We start from the raw sequence: 25,134 nt of genomic DNA on the forward strand, positions 1-25,134 counted from the left end.
TACTCCTATTGAAGTGCACTATTTGGGGGATGGAATTAGACACAACAACCCCCTGCATGGCAATCTGTTTGTTGTTAATTATGTGTCATTGTAATGCTATATTGACTGTTTATGCAACATATTTACCCCCATTGTAGTGCACTATTTGAGGGGATGGAATTAGACACAACATCCCCCTGCTTGGGACTCTGTTTGATGTTAATTATGTGTCATTGTAATGCTATATTGACTGTTTATGCACCATAGTTACCCCTATTGAAGTGCACTATTTGGGGGATGGAATTAGACACAACATCCCCCTGCATGGCACTCTGTTTGGTGTTATTTATGTGTCATTGTAATGCTATATTGACTGTTTATGCAACATATTTACCCCCATTGTAGTGCACTATTTGAGGGGATGGAATTAGACACAACATCCCCCTGCTTGGGACTCTGTTTGATGTTAATTATGTGTCATTGTAATGCTATATTGACTGTTTATGCACCATAGTTACCCCTATTGAAGTGCACTATTTGGGGGATGGAATTAGACACAACATCCCCCTGCATGGCACTCTGTTTGGTGTTATTTATTTGTCATTGTAATGCTATATTGACTGTTTATGCAACATATTTACCCCCATTGTAGTGCACTATTTGAGGGGATGGAATTAGACACAACATCCCCCTGCTTGGGACTCTGTTTGGTGTTATTTATGTGTTATTGTAATGCTACATTGACTGTTTATGCACCATATTTGCAAGAAGATTCAAATGACTGTCATTACAATAACCGCACTGTGGTTTACATTTATGCTAATAACTCCACAATACTAAGTGCTAGCCAGCTGAGATTTGATGGGGAGTATCCTACAGTACATATGAATAAACCCTGTTAATTACAGACTCATCAGAGAAGATCTAATTTTCGCTAATAAGACAGTAGTAGAACTTCGTCACTTCCGGTTTACCTTTATGCTAATAACTCCACAATGCTAAGTGCTAGCCGGCTGTCATGTCATGGGGAGTATCCAACAGTACATATGAACAAACCCTGAAAGTTACAGTCTGATCGGAGAAGATCTCATTTTCGCTAATATAACATAATAGCACTTCCGGTTTACGTTTAGGCTAATAACTCGAGAATGTTTTCAGACCAATTAGTGAAGATCTCATTTTTTGCCATTTTCGCCATATTTATGTCGTACACTTTAGCTCATAAATGCTAAACGCCTGATAGCATTCCGGAGCTTGACATCTGCTTTGAACAGTGCGCATCTTTTGGTACCATGGACAAGACAATCTATCCTGTATTCACCTTTTTACAGGCTGCGGAAGTACAACCCAAAACACGTTATATTTCTGTAATAGGATTTGCGATGTTATAGTCACTAGGGCCCAGAGCATGTTAGCATACATTGGGAAGAGGTATCAGGGATTGGACAGCAATGCTAACCCAAAACAACTTACATTTCTGTAATAAGATTTGCGATGTTATAGTCACTAGGGCCCAGAGCATGTTACCATACATTGGGGAGAGGTGTCGGGGATTGGGCAGTGAGGCACGTTTTGGCTAATGGCTCCACAATGCTAAGTGCTAGCTGGCTAATATTTTTAAGGGAGTATCACACAGTACATATGAATAAACCCTGTTAATTCCAGACTGATTGGAAAAAGATTCATTGATCGCCATTTTTGCCACATTACGATTTATGTCGTAGACTTTAGCTCATAAATGCTAAACGCGTGATAGCATTTAGGAGCTTGACATCGGCTTTATTTAAAAGAATAGTGCCCATCTTTTGGTACCATGGACAAGACAATCTATCCAGTATTCACCTTTCTACAGGCTTCGGAAGTACAACCCAAAACACGTTATATTTCTATAATAGGATTTGCGATGTTATAGTCGCTAGGGCCCAGAGCATGTTACCATACATTGGGAAGAGGTATCAGGGATTGGGCAGCAATGCTAACCCAAAACAACTTACATTTCTGTAATAGGATTTGCGATGTTATAGTCACTAGGTCCCAGAGCATGTTAGCATACATTGGAAAGAGGTATCAGGGATTGGGCAGCAATGCTAACCCAAAACACCTTACATTTCTGTAATAGGATTTGCGATGTTATAGTCGCTAGGGCCCAGAGCATGTTACCATACATTGGGGAGAGGTGTCGGGGATTGGGCAGTGAGGCACGTTTTGGCTTATGGCTCCACAGTGCTAAGTGCTAGCTGGCTAATATTGTTAAGGGAGTATCACACAGTACATATGAATAAACCCTGTTAATTACAGACTGATTGGAAAAAGATTCATTGATCGCCATTTTTGCCACATTATGATTTATGTCGTACACTTTAGCTCATAAATGCTAAACGCGTGATAGCATTCCGGAGCTTGATATATGCTTTAATTCACAAGAATAGTGCCCATCTTTTGGTACCATGGACAAGACAATTTATCCATTATTCACCTTTCTACAGGCTTCGGAAGTACAACCCAAAACACGTTATATTTCTGTAATAGGATTTGCGATGTTATAGTCGCTAGGGCCCAGATCATGTTACCATACATTGGGAAGAGGTATCAGGGATTGGGCAGCAATGCTAACCCAAAACACCTTACATTTCTGTAATAGGATTTGCGATGTTATAGTCGCTAGGGCCCAGAGCATGTTACCATACATTGGGGAGAGGTGTCGGGGATTGGGCAGTGAGGCACGTTTTGGCTTATGGCTCCACAGTGCTAGCTGGCTAATATTGTTAAGGGAGTATCACACAGTACATATGAATAAACCCTGTTAACCCTTTAACACCGGATGTGTCGTCGACGACACATTTTGCAAGCAAAACTTTGGATTACCGTAACTATGTCAAAGTTTGCGCAATCGAAAAAATTTCAACGGTTTCTGAAAGCTGAGACTCTGCGCTTTACGGCATATATCGACTCATTATGGTAACTTCACTTACGGCCCTCCGGAAGCCCGCGAAACAACGCCTTCGTTGTGAGCGAATACACACAGAGCGCTGGAGAGACACAAACAACACCGCGGAGAAATAGAGCCGGAGAACAGCGGATTGAATTCAAATGGAAGCAAGACGGTATGTAAATCAACACTTGTATTGCGTTGTGACTTGTTTAGAACAGTGTACCAAGTCTATAAGATTGTACTAGGTGTGTAATTGTACTTTATATGCGTAAATGTGCGCGTCTTCTTCAAGTAGCCTGCGTCCTAGCAGAGGCTGTTTGCATGCTTTAGCTGGAGAGGAGGAGGTGTTACCAGAGATCACAAGGTGTCACCAGAGATCACATTCAGGCCTGTAGATGGAGCTGTGGGGATGCTGGATGATCTGGTGACGCTGTCAGACACAGAAGCCCCTCACCACATCACACCACAAGATGGCAGACTGAGGCAGAGCCCGATGATGGAGTCCCTCAACCACCCCAGGTGCCCAACCCCCTCTCGATATGGGAAACCCAGCACCAGGTGACATTTATTCCCACTTTGATGCTGCAGTTTTCAAACTCCTCTCTGAATACACAAACAAGAATGCAGCCAAAAGCCTAGAGAGAGGGAGACAGTTCATCTGGACTGAAATAACTCCAGAAGAAATGAAGAAGTCCACAGGCATGTTGCTGTACATGTCATTTTTGGACCTGCACAAAGATGAGCAACTTTTGGTGTAAGCAAACCATTTCCATGTGTCATTCCCTGCCACTGTCATGTCCCCAGACTGTTCATGGCCATTTGATCTAATCTTCATCTGAGTGACCCAGAGAAAACAGGAGCAACAGGAACAGTCACTGGCAGTACCACCAAGACCTCTGCATGTGAAGGGACACTCAGAGAGGAGAGAATTACCCTGTGTGGGGAAAAACGCCTGGACATATTTTTCATTTTATGGCCTGTTTTTGCAGATGTAAGAGTAAAAGACTCAAAACTTTTACTGGATATAGTTGTATACATTTCAAACTTCAAATGTAACATGTTAAATCTCTTATTCATGTACATTTGCTGTGTTTTTGTTCACTAAACCACTAAACTCAAATTCCGCTTTTGTATTTCTCTTCATTTTAAACTGTTATTACACTCTCATAACATGCAATAAATTGTAAATGACTGCCAGATATGGAAAGTTCCAGTTATTGTTGGAAAATGGGCAAAAAGCACTTACTCACAGGACATTTCCTAACCTTTTTTATAGTCAAAATAAGCAAAAAAGTCCAGGCGAAAATGTTGAGGCTTTTTTTGGCTTAGTTGTTAAAGGGTTAATTACAGACTGATTGGAAAAAGATTCATTGATCGCCATTTTTGCCACATTACGATTTATGTCATACACTTTAGCTCATAAATGATAAACGCGTGATAGCATTCCGGAGCTTGATATATGCTTTAATTCACAAAAATAGTGCACATCTTTAACTACCATGGACAAAACAATCTATCCATTATTAACTTTTTTACAGGCTTCGGAAATTATTAGGAAAAGTAAATTAATGACTGTAAAAGGTTGGTCTTGAACCTCCCAAACGCTGGTTCGGAGACGGCACCTTAACAGGTAAGTTGCTCTTCTACCTTAAAAAGTACCAGTTTTGTTCTATACAACGCTGGTGATCAAGTGTGTCATGGAGTCCCAGTGGTAGCACAGATGTTGTCTTTTAATGATTTATTGCCTGTTTATGCACCATGTTTACACATATTCTGGAGCACTATTTGGGGCATTAATTATACAAAGTATTGCATTTGTTTTTGAGACTCACTTTTGACCACACTTGACCTTGTTGGTGGGGGCCCAAAGGACGGTACATTTATGTAATAAGATATGTGATGTTATAGTAGCTAGGGCCCAGAGCATGTTAGCATACATTGGGGAGAGGTATCGGGGATTGGGCAGTGAGGCTCCCCGGAAATTGTCACTCATGGGTGGATGTGATCTGTGGACTGTGATCCCCTGACACGTTTTTGCCAGTAGCTCAAGAATGCTAAGTGCTAGCCGGCTGATATTTTTAGGAGAGTATCATACAGTACAACGTGATCTGATAAAGATTCATTTTCGCCATTTTCGCCAGATTTATGCCGTACACTTTAGCCTGTAAATGCTAAATGCCTGATAGCATTCCGGAGCTTGATGTCTGCTTTAATTCACAAAAATCGTACGCATCTTCCGCTATCAAGGAAAAGAAAATATATCCATTATTCACCTTTTTACGGGCTTTGGAAGGTCATGGGCAAAATTAATAATATATTAAAAATAGAGTAAAAAAGCAGGGCTCGAACCGCCAAACCTTTGTACCAAGGTCAGACACCCTAGCAGGTGAGCTACAGTCAATACAACAACATTTCCAGTTTTGTTAGAATTGACCTGGGATTGCCAGAAAATAGTCACTCATGTGTGATGTATTTTCAGACTTTAATCCCCTGACACGTTTTTGGCCATATCTCCACAATGCTAAGTGATAGCCGGCTGATATTTCTAGTGTAGTATCCTACAGTATATATGAAGGTGCACAGTACAACGTGATCAGATAAAGATTCATTTTCGCCATTTTCGCCAGATTTATGCCGTACACTTTAGCCTGTAAATGCAAAAAACTGATAATTCCACATGTAGACGCTGTGCTTTAATGTTGTATTAAGTTACTAATAACTTTTTTTTTCTTTTTCAAGTAAACATGACGTCTGTCAGAGAGTGCCCAGTGTGCCTGAATGAATATTCCCAGCTGGGAAAGCACCTCCGGCAGACCCACAGGGTCAAAAATGAGACGGAGCGAAAGATCCTCCTCAAGCTGGGCTCTGGGAGGACAGATGTCAGGACCGAACCATGCGGTGTTGGCGGCTGTCAGTACCAGGGGTCCCGGCTTGACCGCCACATAAGAGACATCCACTCCGAGATGACTGTGGAAGCGAGAGAGGAGATGATGAAGACGACCAAGTAGATGAAGGCCATTAAGGAATTGTCGGCACTGAGGATGACGGACCCGGTGCCGGCAATGGCCACCTATCTGGACCCGGTTGACGAGGAGAGTCAGGTCATGTCACTGGGAGATGACGAGGCTCCCCTCGACTGCGGGAATCCGGACTGCATGGCGGTGAGGAGAGGATACATCAGGGAGTTGGCCAGACTGAGAGCTCTCTATGAGCAAACACTGATCGACATGGGAGGCATCCGACTCCAGTTCCAGCTGCAGAAGAGGAAGCTCACCGAATGTCGCTATCAAGTGGTAAGTTTACATGTCTCTCTGTCTGCCTTTAATCCTGTGTGTAAATCAGTTAGTCAGTATTTACGTGTGCCTGCATGTTTACAATGATTTTCCTCTGCCTCTGACAGATGATACCACATCGCAGGAGGGCGAAAAGGAGGAGGGAGGCTGCCCAAGAGCAGCTTCTGCTAAACTCCCAGGACGTGGAGGAGGAGGAGGACATGGATGTCGCTGCTGTTGCTGCTGCTGCTCCTGCTCCTGCTCCTGCTCCTGCTGCTGCTGCTGCTGCTGCTCCTGCTGCAGCAGCTGTTGCAGAGGTGGAAGTCGCCGTGGCAGCAGAGGACGTTGTCGTGGCAGCCCCATCTCAGGAGGAACGCGTGTGTGTCCCGGGTCAGACGGTGGCCTTGCGACACCTCACTTCCCCCTGGATGGTTGGCAGCGGACGGTTCAACGTCATGAGGAAAATCAAAATGCCTCCTGCCATGGGTGAGTGTGTATAGAGGACACAATAACTGCAGTGTCTGTGTAATGCAATGTAATGTGAGTGAGTATTAAATGATATGTTGTTGCAGAAGACTATTTGGAAAGCTTTCGCCGGGTGCATGAGGGCACCAATCCTATGCGGAAGATGACTGAAAACGCGAGGTCAAAGGTCAGCCGGGTCAAAGCTTTCCTAATGTATATGGGAAACAAACACCCGAGACTATCCGACTGGATGTTTCTCAACAACGCCAGCAAACTCAAAATGTGAGTAGTAATGTATCTACAATTTCCGCTTATGTATATTGAGAAGAGGAAGACATTTAATTATTGTGACAGCAGGATGTATGGTTGTCACTTGTGTAACTTCATGTGTGTCTTTTTTCTTCTTCTAACAGGTGGTGTGATAAGCTGCTGAAAACAATGAAGGTGACCACGGTGGAGTTCTACCTGAAGAACAACATTCCGGTTCCGCCTGTACGGCTTCATGTGTGGCTACTGGAGCTGCGTCTTCGGTCACAGGCCCGGTGTGTACTCCAATATGAGTGACATGGAGTTCACACAGGCCCTGGCCAGTGGTGGAGAGGCAGGCTACTTGATACATGTAAGCATATGTTATCATAGTGCAACTTTCTTATCACCACAAATAATACAGCATAACATGTGTTATATCTGATGTATATATCTCACTCTGTGTCATAATAGGTCAAGGAGCACAAAACTAATAAGTCCTTTGGGGAGGCCCAGCTGGTCCTCACAAAAGTGGAGTTTGGGTGGCTGGAACGATGGATGGCCATCAAAATGAGAGTACCAAAGAAGGAGAGAAACACATTTGTGATGTTCACTGGAGGAACGGGTCCCTGCAAAAATCTAAACAGCTGCCTGAAGATGGCCTGGGCAGAGCTAAGAATAGGCGGGAATGTCAGCTTCACGCTGATTCGGACGGCGCTTGCACACTACGTAAGTAAATTACACAATTAAATCCATGTGTATATATGAAAAAAGAGCTTTCTGGAGGTAGACTGTGGTTATTGTTATTCATTTCTCTGCAATGTTTCAATGTTTTTCAGGCTAAAAAGACCACGGACATCACGGCCAGGAAGAGGGTGGCCGACTTCATGTGCCATGATGTCAGCACGGCGGATCGATTCTACGCCAGGTGCCTGGATGTAAAAGAGGCTATGGCTATCCGGCATCTCATCCGAGACAGCCTGAGGACGGAGGAGAGGGCCGGACCCTCTACTGCCGTGGTGGCAGATACTGCACTGGGAGGAGGGACCACTGTGGAGGAGAGCAGCAGCAGCGAGGAGGAGGACAAGAAGGAGAAGAAGAGGGTGGCTGCTGCTGATGATGAGACGAGTGGGGAGGAGATCAGCAGCGAGGAGGAGGAGAGCAGCAGCAGCGAGGTGGAGGAGGAGGAGGAGGAGGAGGAGAAGCAGCAGCAGCAGACAGAGGAGGAGAGCAGCAGCAGCAGTGATGAGGAGGAGGACGAAAAACTCAGTAGTTCTCAAGTGGTACAAGTGGTACTTAGTCCAATCCACAACTGATTGAGGAAGAGGAAATAGTTAATGTGTAAATATGTAAATAGAGTGTTTTCGTTGTGTTTAATGTGTAAATATATTGTTTTTTGTGTTTGTGTTGTGTTCAAATAAATGGTTGAATTTGAATTGCTCTTGTGTTCATTTCTACTTTTTAGCAACAATGCTAAGTGCTAGCTGTCTAAAAATATTCAGACAATATATAACACTCCATATGAACCTAGAAAAGCAGTTTCAAAAAGATCAGAGTAGTATTTTGTGTTTTAATTAATATTAGCCATTATGTGGCTACATTAGCAGCAACATGAGCTAGACAGCTGAGATGCGCATCTTTAGGTACCATGGACAGTTCTTATGACAAATGGGAAGAAAAAGATGTATAGGGCAGGTCGCAAACCAACCACCCTTTGTATCAAAGACGGAAGCCACATGAGCAGCACCATCGTGCAGATACAATCTAACTTTCAATTTTCTTCTATACAATGCTGATATTCCTAAAGGGAGGTCAATTTCCTGGAGCTTGCTTATCCGAAAATAGTGCTCGTTGCTCGGGCACACTCTGATCAAGTTGGGTATGGAAGTCTCTGGAGCTCAGGGGGTGCATCCCAGAGCTTGCATACCCGGAAATAGGTGATTATTTTGGGTTTTAATCTCACATTTACCCATTTTGGTCATTTTCCCCTGGAAGTCCAACGTTTGCTTTTTTTGACCTCTGGAGCTCAGGGGGTGCATCCCAGAGCTCCACGTACCCGGGAATAGGTGCCAAATTTGGGATACATTTTCACAGTTTGGCCCTTTCCCCCTGGAAGTCCAACGTTTGCTTTGTTGACCTCTGGAGCTCAGGGGGTGCATCCCAGAGCTCCACGTACCCGGGAATAGGTGCCCAATTCGGGATACATTTTCACAGTTTGACCCTTTCCCCCTGGAAGTCCAACGTTTGCTTTTTTTTGACTTTAGAGCACTATTTGGGGGTGATGGAATTAGACACAATATCCCCCTGTTTGGGACTCAGCTGGTTGTTATTTATGTGTCATTATAATGCTATATTGCCTGTTTATGCACCATATTTACCCTTATTGAAGTGCACTATTTGGGGGGATGGAATGAGACACAATATCCCCCTGTTTGGGACTCTGTTTGTTGTTATTTATGTGTCATTTTAATGCTTTATTGCCTGTTTATACACCATATTTACCCCTATTGAAGTGCACTATTTGGGGGGATGGAATTAGACACAATATCCCCCTGTTTGGGACTCTGTTTGTTGTTATTTATGTGTCATTGTAATGCTATATTGCCTGTTTATGCACCATATTTACCCCTATTGAAGTGCACTATTTGGGGGGATGGAATTAGACACAATATCCCCCTGTTTGGGACTCTGTTTGTTGTTATTTATGTGTCATTGTAATGCTATATTGCCTGTTTATGCACCATATTTACCCCTATTGAAGTGCACTATCTGGGGGGATGGAATTAGACACAATATCCCCCTGTTTGGGACTCTGTTTGTTGTTATTTATGTGTCATTGTAATGCTATATTGCCTGTTTATGCACCATATTTACCCCCATTGAAGTGGACTATTTGGAGGGATGGAATTAGACACAATATCCCCCTGTTTGGGACTCAGCTGGTTGTTATTTATGTGTCATTGTAATGCTATATTGACTGTTTATGCACCATATTTACCCCTATTGAAGTGCACTATTTGGGGGGGGGGGATGGAATTAGACACAATATCCCCCTGTTTGGGACTCAGCTGTTATTTATGTGCCATTTTAATGCTATATTGCCTGTTTATGCACCATATTTGCAAGAAGATTCAAATGACTGTCATTACAATAACAGCACTGTGATTTACATTTATGCTAATAACTCCACAATGCTAAGTGCTAGCCGGCTGAGATTTCATGGGGAGTATCCTACAGTACATATGAATAAACCCTGTTAATTATAGACTCATCCGAGAAGATCTAATTTTCGCTAATAAGACAGTAATAGAACTTTGTCACTTCCGGTTTACGTTTATGCTAATAACTCCACAATGCTAGCCCATTGCCGTTAAAGGAGGAAATTGTTACCAATACGAGGGTTAGTGTCAGTGTCTGCATGTTACTCACGTCGTTCTTTCCTTTTTCAAATCAAATCAAATCAAATCAAATTTGTTTGTATAGCCCAATATCACAAATTATATATTTGTCTCAGTGTGCTTTACAGACTGTACAGGTTACAACATCCTCTGTCCTTAGACCCTCGCATCGCACAAGGAAAAACTTCCTAAAAAGAAATCCCAAAATTAAAGGGGAAAAAATGGAAGAAACCTCAGGGAGAGCAACTGAGGAGGGATCCCTCTCCCAGGACAGACAGACGTGCAATAGATGTCGTGTGTACAGGATAAACAACATAGTACAAATACAACATTTGACAGAAATTATGTTGTGTTGAAAAAAAAAGAAATAGAAAGTATGGATGAATCCAGGAAAATCTCAAAAAGGCTTCCCGGTGTCCAGCAGGACCAAGTCAGCAGGCGCTGACGATTCATGATCCTGACTTTATTAAACTTTATCAGTGGCAACCTGCCACATGAGAGACAGACACTCCGGGGATGATACCCCGGATGGTGAGTTAGTAACATACATTTACATAAATGCATACAGATAGAGAGGGAGAAGAAGAGAGAGGGAGGGGAGGAGAGAGGAAGAGAAGGAAGAGAGCAGGGAGGTGTCCCCCGGCAGTCTAAGCCTATAGCAGCATAACTAGGGGCTGATCCAGGGCAAACCTGAGCAAGCCCTAACTATAAGCTTTATCAAAAAGGAAAGTCTTTAGCCTACTCTTAAATGTGGAGAGTGTGTCTGCCTCCCGAACACAAACTGGAAGCTGGTTACACTGGAGAGGAGCTTGATAGGTGAAGGCTCTGGCTCCCATTGTACTCTTAGAGACTCTAGGAACCACAAGTAACCCTGCAGTCTGGGAGCGTAATGCTCTAGTTGGTTTATAAGGTACTATGAGATCTTTAAGATATGCTGGAGCCTGACCATTAATTGATTTGTAAGTCAGGAGAAGGATTTTGAATTCTATTCTGTATTTTACCGGGAGCCAGTGCAGTGCAGCTAATACAGGAGTAATATGATCCCGTTTCCTTGTTCTAGTCAATACACGTGCCGCTGCATTTTGGATCAACTGAAGAGTCTTAAGCGCCTTTTTGGGACAACCTGATAACAATGAGTTGCAGTAATCCAGCCTTGAAGTAACAAATGCATGGACTAGTTTTTCTGCATCATTTTGAGACAGGATGTGTCTTATTTTTGCAATGTTACGTAGATGAAAGAAGGCAGTCCTTGAGATTTGTTTTATGTGGGAGTTAAACGACAGATCTTGATCAAAGATGACGCCAAGATTCCTTACAGTGGTGCTGGAGGCCAAGTTAATGCCATCCAGAGCTTCTATGTCATTAGAAAATGCGTTTCGGAGGCGTTTAGGGCCAAGTATAATAACTTCAGTTTTGTCTGTGTTTAACATCAAAAAGTTGCTAGACATCCAAGTTTTTATGTCCTTAAGGCATGCTTGAAGTTTAGCATATTGATTGGTTTCATCTGGTTTAATTGATAGATATAATTGGGTATCATCCGCATAACAATGAAAGTTTATAGAGTGTCCTTATAATATTGCCCAAAGGAAGCATATATAAGGTGAATAGAATCGGTCCAAGTATAGAACCCTGCGGAACTCCAAGACTGACTTTGGCTGTCATGGAGGATTTATCGTTAACAAGTACAAATTGAGATCGCTCAGATAAATAGGACTTAACCAGCTTAGTGCGGTTCCTTTTATGCCAACACAATGTTCCAGTCTCTGTAGTAGAATGTCATGATCAACAGTGTCGAAAGCAGCACTGAGGTCTAACAAGACAAGAACAGAGACAAGTCCTTTGTCTGATGCCAATAGAAGGTCATTGGTAACTTTCACCAGTGCCGTCTCTGTGCTATGATGAACTCTAAATCCAGATTGAAAAACCTCAAATAAACTATTATTATGTAAAAAGTCACACAACTGTTTTGCGACTGCTTTCTCAAGGATTTTAGCGAGAAAGGGTAGGTTAGATATCGGCCTATAGTTGGCTAAATCCTCTGGATCAAGACTAGGCTTTTTAAGAAGTGGTTTTATTACAGCTACTTTAAAGGATTTTGGTACGTAGCCAGATAATAGAGACAGGTTGATCATATTTAATAACGAAGTGTTAATTAAGGGTAAAACTTCTTTAAACAGTTTAGTTGGAATCGGGTCTAAAAGACAGGTTGATGGTTTAGACGATAAGATTGTTGAAGTTAGTTGGTTAAGGTTGAGTTACAGATGTTTTTAAAATTCCAACAGTTGAAGTTAAGTCATTACCAATTGAGGTCAGGAGGAGAGTAATTTTGTCTCTAATAATTATAATTTTATCTTTAAAGAAACTCATGAAGTCGTCACTACTGAGAGATATAGGAACAGAAGGCTCTGTAGAGCTGTGACTCTCTGTCAGCCTGGCTACAGTGCTGAAAAGACACCTGGGGTTGTTCTTATTTTCTTCTATTAAGGAAGAGTAATAAGCTGCTCTGGCATTACGGAGAGCCTTCTTATACGTTTTAAGATGATCTAACCAGACTAAACGAGATTCTTCCAATTTAGTGGAACGCCATTTACTTTCAAGATTTCTCGACTTTTGTTTTAGTTTGCGGATTTGTAAATTAAGCCATGGAGCTTTCTTTTTCTGTTTTATGACCTCCTCGGTGAACCTCACACGCAGAAAGCGTGTCCCGTCCACTACGTCCGTTCCCGGCCACACTCTTCTTTTTATCGTTGTCACCGGCTGTACGCCCCAGTCATCAAGTTTCTTTTTAATTGCCTCGTCCCTCGTACATACCGGGAGATTAAGGAACGAGACAGTCAGCTCTTTTAACTTACTGTCTCTCCCCTGTATTAGTACCCCATTCACCCGTAAGCCCTCCATTAATCTCCCTTTCCCATTTTTGTCCGCCATTGTGATTTCATATGTTTTTTCACCTCTTATTCTGCACCCCTTCACCACACCACAGTCCTTCCTTAACCCCTTCAATAAATCCATCACAGAAACTTTTTCTCTCCCCGCATCCACTGTCACCTCCACCGTTAGCTCGTTCGAGTACGTCTCTCCTTCCTCTTTTCTCAACTCTGCTTCTGATTTTTCCTTTCCACCACCTCCTGTCTTGTCACTCTGCTCATTTATTTCTTTGTTTAGTCCGTTCGCTTTCTCATATTCATTATCCTTTCCTTTGTCATTACCTATTTGTCTGTCCCTTTCCTCACTCCGCTGTATTTTCTTAATGTCCGTGATCCGTGACGTTGTCGGTCGTTCCATTCCTGAGGTCGTTGCCATAGAATCCATCAAAAACACAAATACACACGAACAGGGGGGGAACCCCCAGACAGCTGAGCTGTTAGGGAGGGGTGGGCACGAACAAAAAACGATAGGATAAGACGGAACAAAACCGAACAAACAAAACTATTCCTCTCCGCACCACCTGCACTCTGGCAACTTCCGTAATGGCCGTATTCAGAGTGGTATGGCCGTAATCTGCAATAGAGCATATACACTTGCTGTTTATAGAAGGTAAAACACAATTAATTGTCTTTTCTTAATATACGCGGACAGTTCTATTCATGTCTTCATTTAGCTAATTAAGAAGGAAACAAAATGCTTACAGCACCGGGTATTCCCAGGCCGTCACCCATCCAAGTACTGACCCGGCCCTACTCTGCTTAGCTTCCGAGATCAGACAAGATCGGGCGTTGTCAGTGTGGTATGGCCGTAATATGCAATAGAACATATACACTTGCTTTTTATAGAAGGTAAAACACAATGAATTGTCTTTTCTTAATATACAGGACTGTCTCAGAAAATTAGAATATTGTGATAAAGTTCTTTATTTTCTGTAATGCAATTAAAAAAACAAAAATGTCATGCATTCTGGATTCATTACAAATCAACTGAAATATTGCAAGCCTTTTATTATTTTAATATTGCTGATTATGGCTTACAGCTTAAGAAATCTCAAAAAATTAGAATAGTTCCTCAGACCAAGTAAAAAAAAAGATTTATAACAGCAAAACAAAATCAAACATTTGAAAATGTCCATTAATGCACTCAGTACTTGGTTGGGAATCCTTTTGCACGGATTACTGCATCAATGCGGCGTGGCATGGAGGCAATCAGCCTGTGGCATTGCTGAGGTGTTATGGATGCCCAGGATGCTTCAATAGCGGCCTTTAGCTCATTAGCATTGTTGGGTCTGGTGTCTTTCAGCTTCTTCTTCACAATACCCCACATATTCTCTATGGGGTTCAGGTCAGGGGAATTGGCAGGCCAATCGAGGACAGTAATGCCATGGTCAGTACACCAGTTACTGGTGGTTTTGGCACTGTGGGCAGGTGCCAGATCATGCTGGAAAATGAATTCCTCATCTCCATAGAGCTTTTCAGCTGACGGAAGCATGTAGTGCTCTAAAATCTCTTGGTACACAGCTGCATTTACTCTGGGCTTGATGAAACACAGTGGACCAACACCAGCAGCTGACATGGCTCCCCAAACCATCGCTGACTGTGGGAACTTCACACTGGATTTCAAGCAACTTGGATTTTGCTCCTCTCCAGCCTTTCTCCAGACTCTGGCGCCTTGACTTCCAAATGAAATACAAAACTTGCTTTCGTCTGAAAAGAGGACTTTGGACCACTCTGCAACTGTCCAGTGCTTCTTTTCCATAGCCCAAGTCAGACGCTTCTTACGTTGTCTTGAGTTCAGAAGTGGCTTGACCATGGGAATACGGCTATTGTAGCCCATTTCCCGGACACGTCTGTGAACAGTGGCTTTTGATACCTGGACTCCAGCTTCAGTCCACTGTCTTTGAAGCTCCCCCAAATTCTGGAAGCGACTCTTCTTCACAATGCTGTTAAGGCTGCGGTCATCTCTCTTGGTTGTGCAGTGTTTCCTGCCACATTTCCCCCTTCCAACAGACTTTTTGTGGATGTGCTTTGAAACTGCACTCTGTGAACAGCTTGCTCTTTGAGACATTTCTTTTTGTGTCTTACCCTCCTGATGGAGGGTGTCAATGATGGTCCTCTGGACAGCAGTCAGATCAGCAGTCTTCCCCATACTTGTGATTTAGTTTACTGAACCAAGCTGAGTGTTTTTCAAGGCTCAGGAAACCCTTGCAGGTGTTTCGAGTTAATTAGACGATTCAAGTGATTCGTTGAACACCCTACTAGTATACTTTTTCATGATATTCTAATATTTAGAGATAGGATATTTGAGTTTTCTTAAGCTGTATGCCATAATCAGCAATATTAAAATAATAAAAGGCTTGCAATATTTCAGTTGATTTGTAATGAATCGAGAATGTATGACATTCTTGTTTTTTTAATTGCATTACAGAAAATAAAGAACTTTATCACAATATTCAAATTTTCTGAGACAGTCATGTAAGTGGACAGTTCTATTCATGTCTTCATTTTGCTAATTGAGAAGGAAACAAAATGCTTACAGCACCGGGAATTCCCAGGCGGTCACCCATCCAAGTACTGACCCAGCCCAACTCTGCTTAGCTTCTGAGATCAGACGAGATCTGGCTTTGTCAGTGTGGTATGGCCGCAATCTGCAATAGAGCATATACACTTGCTGTTTATAGAAGGTAAAACACAATGAATTGTCTTTTCTTAATGTATGCGGACAGTTCTATTCATGTCTTCATTTTGCTAATTGAAAAGGAAACAAAATGCTTACAGCACCGGGTATTCCCAGGCGGTCACCCATCCAAGTACTGACCTAACCCAACTCTGCTTAGCTTCCGAGATAAGAAGTTGTCAGTGTGGTATGGCCGTAATCTGCAATAGAGCATATACACTTGCTTTTTATAGAAGGTAAAACACAATTAATTGTCTTTTCTTAATATACGCGGACAGTTCTATTCATGTCTTCATTTAGCTAATTAAGAAGGAAACAAAATGCTTACAGCACCGGGTATTCCCAGGCCGTCACCCATCCAAGTACTGACCCGGCCCTACTCTGCTTAGCTTCCGAGATCAGACAAGATCGGGCGTTGTCAGTGTGGTATGGCCGTAATATGCAATAGAACATATACACTTGCTTTTTATAGAAGGTAAAACACAATGAATTGTCTTTTCTTAATATACAGGACTGTCTCAGAAAATTAGAATATTGTGATAAAGTTCTTTATTTTCTGTAATGCAATTAAAAAAACAAAAATGTCATGCATTCTGGATTCATTACAAATCAACTGAAATATTGCAAGCCTTTTATTATTTTAATATTGCTGATTATGGCTTACAGCTTAAGAAATCTCAAAAAATTAGAATAGTTCCTCAGACCAAGTAAAAAAAAAGATTTATAACAGCAAAACAAAATCAAACATTTGAAAATGTCCATTAATGCACTCAGTACTTGGTTGGGAATCCTTTTGCACGGATTACTGCATCAATGCGGCGTGGCATGGAGGCAATCAGCCTGTGGCATTGCTGAGGTGTTATGGATGCCCAGGATGCTTCAATAGCGGCCTTTAGCTCATTAGCATTGTTGGGTCTGGTGTCTTTCAGCTTCTTCTTCACAATACCCCACATATTCTCTATGGGGTTCAGGTCAGGGGAATTGGCAGGCCAATCGAGGACAGTAATGCCATGGTCAGTACACCAGTTACTGGTGGTTTTGGCACTGTGGGCAGGTGCCAGATCATGCTGGAAAATGAATTCCTCATCTCCATAGAGCTTTTCAGCTGACGGAAGCATGTAGTGCTCTAAAATCTCTTGGTACACAGCTGCATTTACTCTGGGCTTGATGAAACACAGTGGACCAACACCAGCAGCTGACATGGCTCCCCAAACCATCGCTGACTGTGGGAACTTCACACTGGATTTCAAGCAACTTGGATTTTGCTCCTCTCCAGCCTTTCTCCAGACTCTGGCGCCTTGACTTCCAAATGAAATACAAAACTTGCTTTCGTCTGAAAAGAGGACTTTGGACCACTCTGCAACTGTCCAGTGCTTCTTTTCCATAGCCCAAGTCAGACGCTTCTTACGTTGTCTTGAGTTCAGAAGTGGCTTGACCATGGGAATACGGCTATTGTAGCCCATTTCCCGGACACGTCTGTGAACAGTGGCTTTTGATACCTGGACTCCAGCTTCAGTCCACTGTCTTTGAAGCTCCCCCAAATTCTGGAAGCGACTCTTCTTCACAATGCTGTTAAGGCTGCGGTCATCTCTTTTGGTTGTGCAGTGTTTCCTGCCACATTTCCCCCTTCCAACAGACTTTTTGTGGATGTGCTTTGAAACTGCACTCTGTGAACAGCTTGCTCTTTGAGACATTTCTTTTTGTGTCTTACCCTCCTGATGGAGGGTGTCAATGATGGTCCTCTGGACAGCAGTCAGATCAGCAGTCTTCCCCATACTTGTGATTTAGTTTACTGAACCAAGCTGAGTGTTTTTCAAGGCTCAGGAAACCCTTGCAGGTGTTTCGAGTTAATTAGACGATTCAAGTGATTCGTTGAACACCCTACTAGTATACTTTTTCATGATATTCTAATATTTAGAGATAGGATATTTGAGTTTTCTTAAGCTGTATGCCATAATCAGCAATATTAAAATAATAAAAGGCTTGCAATATTTCAGTTGATTTGTAATGAATCGAGAATGTATGACATTCTTGTTTTTTTAATTGCATTACAGAAAATAAAGAACTTTATCACAATATTCAAATTTTCTGAGACAGTCATGTAAGTGGACAGTTCTATTCATGTCTTCATTTTGCTAATTGAGAAGGAAACAAAATGCTTACAGCACCGGGAATTCCCAGGCGGTCACCCATCCAAGTACTGACCCAGCCCAACTCTGCTTAGCTTCTGAGATCAGACGAGATCTGGCTTTGTCAGTGTGGTATGGCCGCAATCTGCAATAGAGCATATACACTTGCTGTTTATAGAAGGTAAAACACAATGAATTGTCTTTTCTTAATGTATGCGGACAGTTCTATTCATGTCTTCATTTTGCTAATTGAGAAGGAAACAAAATGCTTACAGCACCGGGTATTCCCAGGCGGTCACCCATCCAAGTACTGACCTAACCCAACTCTGCTTAGCTTCCGAGATAAGAAGTTGTCAGTGTGGTATGGCCGTAATCTGCAATAGAGCATATACACTTGCTTTTTATAGAAGGTAAAACAAAATGAAGTGTCTTTTCTTAATATATGCGGACAGTTCTATTCTTGTCTTCATTTTGCTAATGAAGAAGGAAACAAAATGCTTACAGCACAGGGTATTCCCAGGCGGTCACCCATCCAAGTACTGACCCAGCCCAACTCTGCTTAGCTTCCGAGATCAGACGAGATTGTCAGTGTGGTATGGCCGTAATCTGCAATAGAGTATATACACTTGCTGTTTATAGAAGGTAAAACACAATGAATTTTCTTTTCATAATATACGCGGACAGTTCTTTTCATGTCTTCATTTTGCAAATTAAGAAGGAAACAAAATGCTTACAGCGTCGGGTATTCCCAGGCGGTCACCCATCCAAGTACTGACCCAGCCCAACTCTGCTTAGCTTCCGAGATCAGACGAGATCGGGCATTGTCATTGTGGTATGGCCGTAATCTGCAATAGAGCATATACACTTGCATTTTATGGAAGGTAAAACACAATGAGTTGTCTTTACTTAATATCCGCGGAGAATTATATTCATGTCTTCATTTTGCTAATTAAGAATGAAACAAAATGCTTACAGCACCGGGTATTCCCAGGCGGTCACCCATCCAAGTACTGACCCAGCCCAACTCTGCTTAGCTTCCGAGATCAGACGAGATCGGGCGTTGTCAGTGTGGTATGGCCATAATCTGAAATAAAGCATATACACTTGCTGTTCATAGAAGGTAAAACACAATGAATTGTGTTTTCTTAATATACGCGGGCAGTTCTATTCATGTCTTCATTTTGCTAATTGAGAAGGAAACAAAATGTTTACAGCACCGGGTATTCCCAGGGGGTTACCCATCCAAGTACTGACCCAGCCCAACTCTGCTTAGCTTCCGAGATCAGACGAGATTGGACGTTGTCAGTGTGGTATGGCCGTAATCTGAAATAAAGCATATACACTTGCTGTTCATAGAAGGTAAAACACAATGAATTGTTTTTTCTTAATATACGCGGGCAGTTCTATTCATGTCTCCATTTTGCTAATTGAGAAGGAAACAAAATGTTTACAGCACCGGGTATTCCCAGGGGGTTACCCATCCAAGTAATGACCCAGCCCAACTCTGCTTAGCTTCCGAGATCAGACGAGATCGGGCGTTGTCAGTGTGGTATGGCCGTAATCTGCAATAGAGCATATACACTTGCTGTTTATAGAAGGTAAAACACAGTAAATTGTATTTTCTCAATATACGCGGACAGTTCTATTCATGTCTTCATTTTGCTAGTTAAGAAGGAAACAAAATGCCTCCTGCACCAGGTATTCTCAGGCGCTTACCCATCCAAGTACTGACCCAGCCCAACTCTGCTTAGCTTCCGAGATCAGACCAGATTGTCAGTGTGGTATGGCCGTAATCTGAAATAGAGCATATACACTTGCTGTTCATAGAAGGTAAAACACATTGAATTGTCTTTTCTTAATATACGCGGACAGTTCTATTCATGTCTTCATTTTGCTAATTAAGAAGGAAACAAAATGCTTACAGCACCGGGTATTCCCAGGCGGTCACCCATCCAAGTACTGACCCAGCCCAACTCTGCTTAGCTTCCGAGATCAGACGAGATCGGGCATTGTTTTTTTTTTTTTTTTTTAATTATCAAAAATCATAGACTATCACATTTTACATAATTGACAGTATCTTCACACACTGCTCATCTCCTTTTCCTGTATTCACCTTGCTACATGGAAAAGTAAAACATAACACAAGAATACCTTCATCAGTACATCCGTACATTAGTATCAAACTAGAGGCTTCTGGAAAAAAACAAACTAGAGCAAAACAGAACACAAACAAAACAACAAAAAATAAATAAATAATAATAAATAGAATGATTTAAACAGAACCCTTTTCCCTGAGCGACAGCCCATCCACATAACTTTCTCAAAGCAAATGATATCAGACAGGACCCGTACGCATCAATTCTATACATCGTCATTGTTATCCAAAATCTAACAACATCCTTCCATCATCCCCAATAGTAACAAAAGTACACCCATTCACAAACCCCGCATCAAACTCCTCCTCACCGACATATTCATGGACTATATTAATATCTCTTATCATTATGCTTTTAAATATACTCCATACGTTAGCTTTTTTCTTTTCGTAATGGACCATGTTTCTTCTAAGTTTTACTGCAAACCTCGCATGACTCAACGTGTAATTTAATAAATCCACATTGCATCCTTTCACTTTCTCTCCCACTCCAAACAGCCACAACTCCTTCCATTCCATTCTCTCCACAAACTTCCCTCCCCAACATCTGCTAATCAACTCCTTTATTCTCACAAAGTACACCCCCAGTTCACAACATTCTATAAACTCATGCATACATGTTTCAGTTTCCACACCACACACGTCACATTCTTTTCTCACATTCACATCAAATCTACTTATTATTAATATATTGAACACCCTATTGTGACGTAATAAAAAGTCAAAATGTTCACACTCAATACTATTCCATTTTATCCGCAGATTCATCCATATTCTTTTAACCTTCATATCCGGAAGTACTCTTTCCCACACCTTCTCTGCAGCCGGTCTCCTCACCACCTTCCCTCTTAATATTTTATACAACCCACTCGCTCTTACACTCATCAAATCTACTCTCCTATCCTCCTCTCCCACATACATTCCAATTTCACCTTCTTCTTTCACCTCCACTTCACTCTCAATCATCCTCCTCCATTCACTTGGCATCCCCTCTTTTATTTTTTCCACCATACCCTCCGCTGTGCCCAACCACATCACATCCCCTCTTTTTACACTCACATTTCACATTCTGGATGAATTCCCCCCAGGCTCCCAAAACCTCCTTGTAAAATTCAGATACCCCGCTCAACATACCTTTCTTCATTGCCATAAATAAACCACTTTCTCCACACCCACCACATGCATTCAGTGCCTCTCTTAAGAATATCTTCCATGTGTTATCCCCCTTATTCCTTACATACCTCACCATCATTTTCACTCTGAGTGCTTTCTTTTTTTCTCCAAAATTAATCAGCTTCATCCCACCATCTTTATAATCGTTCTCCATTACTTCTCTAGCAATCTTAAAACCCTTCCCCGCCCACAAAAACTCCCTTACCATTTGCTCCACTTCTTTCATCACATTCTCCGGGACATCCAACACAGTCATTCCATACACCAGTTTACTCATTATCAGTGCATTCACCACCACTACCTTTCCTTTTAGCTTCAACCTTCTAAACTTCCAAAATTTGAACGTCTTCCTAATGCTATTTAATATCCCTTCAAACTGCAAATCCCTCCCTTCTCTGTCTTCAACCCCTAAATATACCCCCAATACCTTGAAATAATCTTTCCTTACTTTAAATCCCATTTCTCTACTCTCCACTCTATCATCTCCTACGAACATAATTTCTGACTTATCTATATTGACCTTTGCCCCTGATGCCCTACCGTACAACTCTACACTACCTAATACCTCAACTACACTTGCCCTATCTTTAACTGTAATTGTCGTATCATCTGCATACTGATATAATAAGCTAACTTGATCCCCCGGTAACTGTATACCACTAATCTTTTCATTCTGTTCTAATAATCCAGCTAAAGGCTCAGTTGACAACGAGTACAGCAAGGCCGAAAGCGGACACCCCTGCCTAATCGACCTCTCCAATCTAAATGTGTTTGTTACTATCCCATTTATTTTTACGCAACTAACAGCCTTATCATACATCATTCTAATCCACCCTACCAGCCTATGCTCAAAACCTACTCTTTCTAACACTCTATACAGGTAACCATGGTTGACTCTATCAAAAGCTTTATTCAGATCTAGACTCAAAACTATCCCTCCACTACCTCTTTTCATATAATCTATTGTATCCCTAATACTACTTATTGTGTCAGCTATATCCCTGCCTGGTATGCTGTAAGCCTGTTGGCTCCCTATCACTGACCCTATTACTTTCTTGATCCTGTTGGCTAATACCTTTGCTAATATTTTATAGTCACAATTTAGCATACTCAGTGGCCTATAGTTCTCTAATCTGTCTTTGCTTCCTTTCTTATAAATTATACCTATTAATCCTGTTGACATACTAGTCGGCATCTCCCTATTCTTTTCTACCCATTTAAACAATCTATCTAACACTGGCACTAGCTCATCTTTAAACTCTATAAAAAACTCTCCTATTAACCCATCCGTCCCTGGACTCCTATTCCTCCCCAACCCACATATAGCTGCTTCTATTTCACCTGTCCCTATCTCACCCTCACACATGTCTCTAGCTTCTACACTCACTCTAGCTTTCATTGTACTCAGCACTCGTTTCATACTCTCCTCATCAACTTCCTCTTCAGTGAATAAATCTCTACAAAACTCCTCCACTCTTTCCGCTATCCCTACAAAATCTGTTATACTTTCACCATTCTTCCCCACAACCTGCTCTAAATAATTATTTTTTTGTTTTGTCTTCTCTAAGCCTAAAAAGAAACGTGTGCATTTCTCACCCTCCATCGTATATCGAGCCCTACTTCTAACTATTGCTCCCTTACATTTCTTCTTCTCCAACTCCTCCAGTTCATCTTTTATTCTAACATAATTCTCTAAATTACTCCCTTCCTCCCTTTCAGCTTCTCTACCCAACTCTTCCTTCAACCTCCACTCTTTCTCTCTATCCTTCCTATTTCTACTTTTACTATACCTAATGCTTATTTCCTTAATCTCCTTTTTCATACCCTCCCACCATCCCCCGATATTTTCCCCATAGGTTTTCTCATTTTTCCACTTTGTTATACACTCCCTCACTTTCTCCTTATACTTTCCCTCAACTAGCACTGCTCCATTCATACACCACACTCCTCCTCCCCCCCCTCCTCTCACTCCCTTGCCCTAGCCTAAATTCCAACACCATGTGATCACTAAGTGCAGTTATTCTGTACTCTATCTTGCCTATTCTTTTCTCTACTCTTTCCGTACTCAGAACTAAATCTATACGGCTCTGCTTCAATACCCCACTCAGCACTTGCTTCCGTGAAAAAACCCGTCCTTCCGGGTTCCTTTCTCTCCACACATCAATCAGCCCATTCACTCTCATAACTTCTCCCCGGATGCCTCTCGAGGAGTCATTCTTAAAGCACATACCAGCAGATACATCCAACCTTCCACACCACACATTAAAATCCCCCACAACCATACAGTTTTCTCCACTCATTCTCCCTAATCTTTCAAAGAACTCTCTTCTCTCCTTCTCCTCATCTGGCGCATATATATTCAACAGCTTGATTTTTTTCCCCCAGGTGCTCGAAATTAATCCCAATCACTCTCCCATCACCATCATCCTCACTTTTTCTCACATTCTCTACTGCTCCCTTCTTCACCAAAACCGCTACCCCTCTTGAATTCACACCCCCATAACTCACAAACACATCACCCATCCATTCACTCCCTACCTCCTTCACTAACACCTCATCCCAATGTGTCTCTTGTAAGCAGATAATATCTGATGAACATATTCTCAAGGCTTGCTGCCATCTGTTTGCAGTTTTTAAACCATTACCATTAAATGAGGTTATTTTTAACATAAAATATAGAAAATAGAATAAGTAGATAAACACAAAGCATAACTTATTTAGTTTGCACAATCTTTTTCTTGTTCCTTGGCTGACTCTTGATCTCTCTTCTCTTCTGCTTCGGTCTCTTTCTCGTTTCAGCCACCTTGCTCCAGGTGTCCCCTTCACTGTCTGTAACGTCAGATATGTGTGGCTCTTTCCCCCCTTCATTTACAATTGTTCCTTCTCCTTCACATCTCTCCTCAGACAGACCACTTATCCTTGTGTCTACGTTTGCTCCACTCCCCTCCTTGTCTTTCCTTTTCAGACCTCCAATGAGCTTTCTCAAGCCGCTCTCCACACTGCTCCCAATGTGCTTTCTCACCTCATCTCCTCCCTCCTCCATCTGCATCTCCTCAACCACCATCCCGGCCTCCTCTTCTGCAGTCATCTCCTGTTCTTCCTCCATTCTCTCGTCGTCCCTTGTAGACACGTCCGCAGTGACCTCCTCGCCTCTCTCTCGCTCTCCAGCCTCCTCGTCCACAGCCTCCTCGTCTCCTCTCTCTCCAGCCTCCTCGTCCTCAGCCTCCTCGTCCTCAGCCTCCTCGTCCTCAGCCACCTCGTCCTCAGCCACCTCATCCCCGTCCTCGTCCTCAGCCTCCTCGTCCCCTTTCTCCCTCTCTCCGGCCGTCACGTCCTCCTTGTCCACATCTCTGGTCTTCTTGTCTCCCCTCTGTTCATCTCCTGTCGGCTGCCTTCCCTCATTTTCAGCTCCACCACCACACTCCCGTGCATAATGTCCCTGCTTTTTGCACTTGAAACAATAAAAACTCGGGCAGTCTCGGAGGATGTGACCAGGCTGTATGCATAGCCTGCAGACTTTCTTCTGTTTATCATGTATGACACGGAAGTATTCCGGTCCCGTTGCGGTCATGAACTTTGCCGAATATGGCAGCGATTGAACCTCTTTATTGAATTTCACTTTCATGTACCTTGTCCCGTCTGCAATGTCTGTGCCCGGCCACACCCTCCTTTTGATGGGTGAAACTGCCTTGACTCTCCACATGATCAGTTTCATTGTTAATTGCTCATCCGTTAAGTATGCCGGCAGCCCAAGAAATGACACGACCATCTCGTCATTGAT

The 25,134-nt window shown here is 42.4% G+C and overlaps 1 protein-coding gene, 2 non-coding genes and 9 pseudogenes across 3 annotated transcripts in view; 1 reads left to right on the forward strand and 11 right to left on the reverse strand.

Annotated features, from left to right (window-relative positions):
* LOC115003936 (uncharacterized) overlaps window positions 1-5,919 on the forward strand; it is a 45,195-nt gene extending 39,276 nt beyond the window's left edge. Inside the window, exon 3 of the mRNA XM_029425874.1 lies at window positions 5,651-5,919. Coding sequence (XP_029281734.1) covers window positions 5,651-5,919 — 269 coding nt within the window. The remainder of the gene's footprint in view (window positions 1-5,650) is intronic.
* A 7,995-nt stretch (window positions 5,920-13,914) lies between these two features.
* LOC115004129 (uncharacterized) lies at window positions 13,915-14,033 on the reverse strand (annotated as a pseudogene).
* Window positions 14,034-15,749: 1,716 nt separating this feature from the next.
* On the reverse strand, window positions 15,750-15,868 carry LOC115004142 (uncharacterized; annotated as a pseudogene).
* Window positions 15,869-15,988: 120 nt separating this feature from the next.
* Window positions 15,989-16,097, reverse strand: LOC115004221 (uncharacterized; annotated as a pseudogene).
* Window positions 16,098-16,217: 120 nt separating this feature from the next.
* Window positions 16,218-16,336, reverse strand: LOC115004130 (uncharacterized; annotated as a pseudogene).
* A 1,716-nt stretch (window positions 16,337-18,052) lies between these two features.
* On the reverse strand, window positions 18,053-18,171 carry LOC115004144 (uncharacterized; annotated as a pseudogene).
* A 120-nt stretch (window positions 18,172-18,291) lies between these two features.
* Window positions 18,292-18,400, reverse strand: LOC115004222 (uncharacterized; annotated as a pseudogene).
* A 120-nt stretch (window positions 18,401-18,520) lies between these two features.
* On the reverse strand, window positions 18,521-18,632 carry LOC115004215 (uncharacterized; annotated as a pseudogene).
* A 120-nt stretch (window positions 18,633-18,752) lies between these two features.
* On the reverse strand, window positions 18,753-18,871 carry LOC115004152 (uncharacterized; annotated as a pseudogene).
* A 120-nt stretch (window positions 18,872-18,991) lies between these two features.
* On the reverse strand, window positions 18,992-19,110 carry LOC115004100 (5S ribosomal RNA). The gene has a single exon (XR_003831758.1). It is a non-coding gene; the product is annotated as a 5S ribosomal RNA (ribosomal RNA).
* A 120-nt stretch (window positions 19,111-19,230) lies between these two features.
* Window positions 19,231-19,349, reverse strand: LOC115004132 (uncharacterized; annotated as a pseudogene).
* Window positions 19,350-19,469: 120 nt separating this feature from the next.
* Window positions 19,470-19,588, reverse strand: LOC115004117 (5S ribosomal RNA). Its single transcript, XR_003831774.1, has one exon. It is a non-coding gene; the product is annotated as a 5S ribosomal RNA (ribosomal RNA).
* Window positions 19,589-25,134: the final 5,546 nt, after the last annotated feature.

Source organism: Cottoperca gobio, chromosome 24, assembly GCF_900634415.1.
Source record: "Cottoperca gobio chromosome 24, fCotGob3.1, whole genome shotgun sequence".
NCBI classification, from domain to species: Eukaryota; Metazoa; Chordata; class Actinopteri; order Perciformes; family Bovichtidae; genus Cottoperca; species Cottoperca gobio.